Here is an 8,580-nt window from a genome sequence, read left to right on the forward strand (position 1 = left end):
GAGTATTTTTTCGTAATGGTGGCGTTTGGGTTAGCTTGTGCGCACACAAATAACTCCACTAGTACAAGTCTGGGTAACATTCCCACCAAATTTTAGGAAATGGGAATAAATCATCTAGCTTCTTTAAATCTGAACTTTGATTTTTCATTGCTTTCATCTACTTCATTGACCCTAAGTCACATTTTGGGTGCGATTCTTGTGATTATACCATGCACAGTATGGGCACCTGTTATGAATTTCCTAGAAAAGAAATTGGAGCTAATACCCATCTCCTCTTGATAAACACTTCAAGTTGCATTGCAAGAATGAGTACATTTGCTAATACGCTGATGCACTTAACAAAGAAAAATTGAATGACCATCTAATATCATTTAAACATGCAAAAAATCTGTTTCATGTTGCATTTTGTCAACTCTTTCATTTTAATTTTTTATTAATTTTGGCATGCGGAGTTATATTGCAAGTATGCTAAATTTCTTGTCTCTCATGTACATTCTTGACTTCAGAGCTTTTGTCTCATTTTGAGTTTGCCGTGATTATTCATATATTGAAGGTGTATGAGGAGTTTGCCATGATTTTTCTTTAAGGTTTGTAATCTATCTTCATGTACTATTTCCTATTTTAGGTGGAGTATGGGGTGGATGAAATAGCATACCAAATAGGTGAAACAACTGAGATCCTCTCAAGTGGTCAACTTTGTGCGACACCACACTGTGTTCAGGTAAAATTTTTTAAAAAAATATGTTTTTTTCTATTGAGCTGTTTGTTATTCTTGTTACATATGTGCTTTTATGAAAAATTAATTGCTGGGTTTTTGAGAGATGCTACTGAAATAGAGAATCCATGATTTTACTCACTTCCCAACTAGATCCTTTCTTATTCATTAAAATATTACAGTTGCTGTATTTCACTTGAAGCATGTGGTACGACCTCCTCATTGAATGCCTAATACCATAAGGATAAAGATGATAAGTAAAATTTCCCATGGAAGATCAGGGTCCTGACAATGATAAATGTTAATTTCCAGTAGGAATTCATCGGTCCTGTTACGATTCTGTCTTGGAATTGAAGAGCGTCTGTAACTCCCCAATCTATAACCTTTCTGCCTACCTCATGTAACCAAGTAATTTTGTTGGGAAGCTATGCGTTAAGTGGTTTACAACTGTAGAATGCTTGTTAGTTTCTCTTTTAGTGTAACTATAGAATAATAGGTGAAGGAATTGGTTTTTTGTCAGTGAAACATTTACAATAAAAGAAAACAGATATTACAAGTGCCGTTCTTTAGGAATCAACAAATATTGACTAGGAAAGATGATCTTGGAGCCCATAATTCTGACATGGGGCCTCGGTGGACACCAGAAACATGAGAAGATGACCCAGGTAGTTAACAGATTATGAGAAGGATGTATGGCTAAGGACTGAGAGTTTACAGGAGAAATTCCCTGACAACTACAATCTTGTACTTCATCAACATAATACAGTGGCAGAACAGTGGTCAAACCAAGGTTGGGATAGTACCTTCAGAAGAATGCCTAATGACTGGGAGGTGAGTCCGTGATTGCTTTCTTCAATCTGCTGGGAACTTTTGGAGATTTACAAGAAGGGGCTGACAGATTATGGTGGAATGGACACAACAGTGGTGCTTACAAAGTGAAAGCAGCTTACAAACATATGAACCAAACCAATCATCAAATGGTAGGATGGCCTTGGAAGCACATTTGGAAGGCTAAGATACCATATAAGGTTTCATGTTTTGTCTGGCTTTTGGCAAGAGAAGCAGTTCTTACTCAAGATAATTTGATGAAAAGAGGGATTACTATCTGTCCCAGATGCTGCCTATGTGGGGAAACTACAGAAACAGTTAATCACCTTTTCCTCCACTGCAAAATAACTGGTCAAGTATGGAGGATGTTCCTGGCACTCAGAAGTATCACATGGATAATGCCTGGAAAGATTTCTGAAACTCTAGCATGTTGGGAAGAAGCAGGTTTGGAGGTCAGAGATAGAGGAAGATGGAGAATGGCTCCAGCTTGTATATGGTGGACAATAGGGAAAGAGAGGAATTCTAGATGTTTTGAAAATAGAAGCAACTCTATCCAACAGATGAAGATGAATTGTATTTTGCTCTTCAGTTTTTGGTGTAGACAGTCTCACTCAGTAGAAACTGTGGAAATTGTTGATGTATAAAGCTCCCTATAGAAGACTAGAATAGCTCCAGTTTCTTAAGAGTCTTTTGATGTAAATATGGTGCAAGTACAACCAATGTACTGAATGATCTTAATTATTGATAGAAATACACAAAGTTACCAGTTTCAAAAAAAATAAAAAATGAGAGCAATTGACCAGTAAAATTGCAGATAATGTGAAATCTGGCCAATTGCTCAAGACATGATATAAGCTTCTATCTTGCTGCTTTCTTTCTATAATATTCATTTGGCTTAGACATGGAAGGCTGTCACTCAAATTAGGCCAGTCAAGTGCTTGTGCGTTCTGTATGTATTTATATTTGGGTGGACAGAGTAATTCGTCTTTCCCAGTTCTTGAATAATTAGAGGTTTTATTTCCCATAGAAGACAGTTCTTGAAATGTTTGGTGTTGTAACTTCTATCTGTTCATACTTTTTAACAGGCACCAAGGGGTGATGCAGCATCTGGTGTTGATCGCACAACATTTGCATTATTCATGCAACCTGATTGGTATGGAATTTTCAATTAAAAATGGCTGACCCTATGTCTTGGTTCATGCTCATAGTGTTCCATGGTTCCCTCTATCTCCTGCCACTTATACATAAATCTAATCAAGTTCAAAGGACGTTCCTAGTTTATTTCTTTCTCCTGGGGTAGAATATTTTTACACTAGTCCGTCCCTAGCATTAGACCATAGAAGAGACATTTGTCCACCTAAATTTCAATTTTGAGAAGTGCCACTGGAGAAAGAGAAGTAGTTTAAATAGAAAAGAAAATTTAATAAGCACTTTTGAAAAATCTGATTTCTGAAAGTCTTTCAACCGTTCTTCTCTGAGGCATGCTTGAAAAATAATTTACTTTTAGAGTTCTAGGAAATTCTATTTTCTAATTTGGAGTCCTATTAAAATTATGGGGCATAATTTTTTCCTTAAAATTCACTTTTCTCATCGTGTATGTCAATGACATAATAATATATATTTATTTATTTTTGATAACCGAGAAATCCGTCCGTGACCCGCCCTTTGGACCAATCACAGCCTTCTAAACTCGGTGGATAATGGGCCCGCCCCTCTACCCTTCTCCACTTAAATATCGGGCTTCGCTTTGCATGGTGTGGGGCTTGAACCTGCGACCTAAGCCACAAATCCTCCACCTTTTGCCACTTGAGCTAGGCCTTGGGGGCACAATGACATAATAATATTGGAGATAACAAAGAGGAGATGACCCGATTGAAGAATTTGTTAGCACAAAAATTTGAGATCAAAGATCTAGGGAAGTTGCATTATTTTGGGGGATTGAGGTTGCTAGATCAAAAGATGAATCTTTATTTCTCGAAGGAAGTATATTCAAATCTCTTGAAAGAAAGTGGTATGACAAGTTGCAAGCTAGCAGAATCGCCTGTTGAAAGCAATCAAAAGTTGCAAATGGGGGTTGAAGGGTCAATTCATATTCATAAAAGGTTGTTCGGAAGACTCATTTATCTCTCTAGCACTAGACCAGGCATAGCCTTTCAGTGAACTTAGTGAGTCGGTCATGCATGATCCCTGAGATCCTCGTATGCAAGCTGTCATTCAGTTTTTATGGTATTTGAAGTCACTAGGTAAAAGTTTGCTTTTCTCTAAACATGGTCACCTCCAGATAGAAGGTTTTACAGATACGGATTAAAATGGATCTTTAGATGATAGAAGATCTACATCCGATTACTGTACAATCATAGGAGGGAACCTAATTACTTGGAGAAGTTAGAAGCACAATGTAGTTGCACCATCAAGCATGAATATAGGAATACAATATTTCCTTTTATCGTAATGATGGTCTCTCCTTAATTAGTTAGGATTAACTTGTATAAATTCCAATTCTCATGGAATGTAAAAATATATGCAAATACAAGAAGTCTTTCTTCTAGTAAAATCTTTAGAGAGAACAAGACAAAAAGAAGAAGAAAAAAAGAAAAAATTTCAAAAACTCTGTTATTAGTAATAACATAAAAGAGGACCCAGTTATTTGTTTATTCATTTATTTTTGATGAGTATAAAGGACTCATTGTTAATAAAGAAGTGAAAATAGACGACTCATTTAAATGAACTCCAAACTACATAAATTGAGGAAAGTTTCTCTTAATTCTTGGACTTCTGAATTGTGTAATATAGAGTTCATATATTCTACACAACACCCTTTAACAATTTATGTGCCAACACAACCATTTACTATATTTATTCAATATTTTTATGATTCTCTTGACTTTAAACACCTATGTCACTACAAGTATTTTCTTTTGCATGCTTAATCCAATTATGCATGTAAATATAACTGATACTTGACTTGTTCTATGATCTTTATAGGGACCAAAAGCTTTATTTTCCAGGGGAGGTGCATATTCATCGGGAGGTATGCATGTGACTTGTATATTACTATATATAACAGATATCTTGCTTGGATAAGTGGAAACCGCATTCTAATTTAAGTAAAAAAAAAGAGAAGCCATTACTTGTGAGAATTTTTGTTGAATTTCCATCTCTTCACATAAATAGTTGTGATGATGTCCCACCAGCCCTATGACCATGGAAGTCCTCAATTCTTTGCTGAAATTGTTTGTAGACAGTAGACTACTCCCCCCCCCCCCCCCCTTTTTCATCCTCCACCCCCTGCCAGAGAATATATAGCTACAGTTGGCAGGTCTACAAAAAGTATAAGCAATTTGATTTTTTGCCTTGGTTAACTGTGATGTCTGTTCTATTTATCAGTTGATTCAATCCAATGAGTCGCTTACTTTTGGAGAATACACCGAGAAGCTCCTTGACAAGTATTACCACCTCAAGATGTAAAGCTGATATAGTTGTTACCACAGTAGATTTGAAAAGCTCCTTCATTCCTCTGTTTGAGGATACACGTAACAGTACAAAAACAGTTACTTATAATTGCAATAGTGATATTATGAAATGGGACATTCTAATAAAGACAAGCTCTTGTCCTTACAAAATCTAGTGATTAGGTTTTGGTAAATAATGCTTTCAGTGTTGAACAATTATAATAATGCCTTACATCTTCATGTACTTGGAAGAAGCCAATTTTGATTTATCTCATTACCATATGTGATTTGTCCTTTGTTGATTTTGTAATTCCCATGTATAAATACAATTAAGGAGTTTCATCTTCCATTGATGTGATCTTGTCATTGTTTAGCGGTGGTCCTCTCTCCAACCTGCTTAGCAACCTAGCTAAGATAACTGAAATTTGTGACTACAACTTCGAAGCTATGTTGCTCGGTCTCTTCAAAAATGTCAACGTGTGCATGTTGGATTCGCCAAAAGTAGTGTATTTTTGGAGAATCAAACATGGATGCGGCATCAAAAGTGAAGATTCCGCACAACTAAGACTTGAAGTACTGAATTTCAAGTTAATCTATATAGAATATCTCTTTTGATTCATTTGTGAATAGCTTTTATCGTTTTTTTTTAAAACTGGTAAATGTGTATTCCTCAGCATTAAGGACATGCTGGACACCATCAAAAAGTGTTGGATAAAAAAAAAATAACTAAAAAACAAGATACTTACAGAGATCTTAATAAATCTACAAACTGATCTATATCCTCTAAACCTACTTCTTTACACCAAAAGTAGAAAGATATTATACAATTCCATTTAACTTTCTGGATGGAATTGGATCTATCTTCATAACACCTCCCATTTCTCTCTCTCCAAACTGTCCACCAGATGCATTGTGGGATGATCCTCCACCACTTCTTTTGACTTTTGCTGCCTCCTCTTTTCATCCAGCAACTAAGCAAATCTGCAGTATGCTCCGGCATAGTCCAGCTTGTCTTTGTTATGTTGAGAAATAGAGACCAAAGTTGTGCTGTAAAGGTGCAGTGCAAAAATAGATGACTATTTGTTTCATTTGTCTCATTGCATAAGAAGCACCTGGAAACTATGATGGCCCCTTTCTTCTTCAAAACTTCATAGTCCAGCTTTTATCGTTTGTACATGTGTATGTTATCTAGAAACACAATTACACTGATAAAGTAAACAGAAGATTTCTCAAGAAATAAAGAAACAAATGTATTAAACTCAACAGAAATGGCTTTCACCAATACAAGCAACCCCTCTCAGGATAACTGCATTTTCTTCCTTTTCTTTTCCCCTCAAGTTTATTTATTTATTTACTAGATAACTTATATTCGCTTTGCGCAGTAATCTATGACCTCATTTAGATTATGAGTGATCATTTTTTAATGTTCGAATATTAAAAAATTGGTATTGTCACATATATTAAGAACTTGAAAGATTGTAAAATTCTTACTCAATGAATTTTATCTTCTACATATTTTCAATTATAATATTTGTTCTTTGATATAACTCACTTTTCAATATTGAATGATTTTTCATAGACTAGTCAATTATCACTTTCTCTATTGTTTTGTACATGTGCATCCAAAGTATAAGATACTCAATTAGATGGCCTATTATTCATTCTTTAGCCAGTAACATCTAGTTTTCCTTGCTCTTCCATGTCATTGTCCATAAACATTCCTAAATATGTCATAACAAATTTATCATGTGAAAGATATTAGTCCTCGTATTCTCAAATGTGAAATGTGTGTTTCTTGATTATTCTAGAGCTAGTAAACCATTAAAGGATCTCATTAAGTGTTTTTTTTTTAAAAAAAATTAATCATATTTAAAAAACTGAAAATATTTTGAAATACATTATTTTTGACAAAAAAAAAACAACTAAAGAATTATGAAGAAACTAAGTCACATGTTTGTTATTTTGGAGGGCATGAGGTGGGCAAAAATATAGGAAATAAAAACAATTACAAGTAATTAGGAGAATAAAGAAAGGTTACAAGTAATAGTAGTTATAATAGTTGAGACTCTCCAACTTTTTCTTGCATTAGCCATAAACAAAGAATAAAAAAGAAGTTATTGAAACATTTAAACTTTTTTGAATAAACAATGTAAAAGGTTAAGAAGCAATATGTGAAATACGTGACAACTCTTAAGTAGCCTTTTTCTTACGTTTGGATGTTTGTTATATTTAGCTAAATATTTTTCGTGTATCCTAAGCTAATCGCATGTCGTGTTATTTCATTTTGTTACGTCCAACACATAAAGTCAATTCATATAGTACTAGTATATATTTCCTATATTTTGACATTAAGTCAAACAAGAGATGCAAATATAAAAACTTGTTATGACTTATGGGTAGGGGTGTTCACGGTTTGGATAAAAATCGATTCAAACCGAATAATCGAATCAAATCGATAAAATAAAATTGATTTTATTTGAGTTCGGTTTGGTTTGGTTTTAGAATTTTGAAAATCAATAGTATTTGGTTTGGTTATGGTTTTATTCGAAAAAATTGAAGAAATAACCAAACCAAACCGATGAATTATATATATATATATATATATATATATATATATATATATTTTATTAATATACATACTTAATATATTATTTTTATAAACAACTTTAAAGATCTTATATATATTTTTATTAAAATTTCTTTATAATTTAATTATTAAAAGTAAAAATGCCCAAGATGAAAACATTTATCTTATTGATTTCATGTATATGAGTATCTATGACAATTCTTTGTGGGACTGAAAATGTTATTGGTTGTTCCTTCTAGGCCAATATAGTGAATTTTAAAGCTTTATTGATAATAAATTTAGTGATCGAAAGTTCAGTAATTTAAGTCATTCTAACTATTTTTCGTTTTAAATGGATTGTTGTCACTTTTTTCACATTTTGAATGAATTGTTTCTTTTATTTTTGTGTATGGTTAATAACCAAACCAAACCAAATCGAAACTGATAACCACCAAACCGATAAATGTATATTATATTTGGTTTGGTTTGATTTTGATAATTTTAAAACCAATTAAGTTGGTTTGGTTTTGGTTTTGACCAATAACCGATCCAAACCGACCCGTGCACACCCCTACTTATGGGTAGTGAGAAAAAAAATAGTTGTCGGATGTTTATAAGGATAATAAATTATATATAAAATAGTTGATAAAATATAAATATTAAGCGGGGATAGCTCAGTTGGGAGAGCGTCAGACTGAAGATCTGAAGGTCACGTGTTCGATCCACGTTCACCGCATTATTTTATTTTATTTTATGTTTTCCTTTGATTTGGTTTTATTTTATAGTTTGTGATTTAACAATTTTTAACATAACAATTTCTTTATTGTATTTCTTTTTCTTACCTTATTTAATATATATGTTTATATTCAACCCTCTCTAAACTCCATTTATGGGATCACATTGATATGTTGTTGATTCATTGTGTGGTCAAACATCAAAACTTGTTAAACTTGCACTTTTTCTATAGGTGAGCTAGATCAAAAGTTCAAGATCATCGGCGAAAATATATCGAATGACCT

General features: G+C 33.4%; 1 protein-coding gene and 1 non-coding gene across 2 annotated transcripts in view; both read left to right on the forward strand.

The window, feature by feature from the left end:
- Positions 1 to 5,282, forward strand: part of LOC125828729 (uncharacterized) — a 30,038-nt gene extending 24,756 nt beyond the window's left edge. The window contains exons 12-15 of the mRNA XM_049508067.1: positions 626 to 721; positions 2,629 to 2,696; positions 4,529 to 4,574; positions 4,931 to 5,282. Of these exons, the coding sequence (XP_049364024.1) occupies positions 626 to 721; positions 2,629 to 2,696; positions 4,529 to 4,574; positions 4,931 to 5,011 (291 nt within the window). The 3' untranslated portion in view covers positions 5,012 to 5,282. The remainder of the gene's footprint in view (positions 1 to 625; positions 722 to 2,628; positions 2,697 to 4,528; positions 4,575 to 4,930) is intronic.
- A 2,942-nt stretch (positions 5,283 to 8,224) lies between these two features.
- Positions 8,225 to 8,297, forward strand: TRNAF-GAA (transfer RNA phenylalanine (anticodon GAA)). Its single transcript has one exon. It is a non-coding gene; the product is annotated as a tRNA-Phe (tRNA).
- The last annotated feature ends 283 nt before the right edge of the window (positions 8,298 to 8,580 follow it).

Source organism: Solanum verrucosum, unplaced genomic scaffold (genome assembly GCF_900185275.1).
Source record: "Solanum verrucosum unplaced genomic scaffold, falcon-dt-bn FXZP01000195.1, whole genome shotgun sequence".
Classification (NCBI taxonomy): Eukaryota; Viridiplantae; Streptophyta; class Magnoliopsida; order Solanales; family Solanaceae; genus Solanum; species Solanum verrucosum.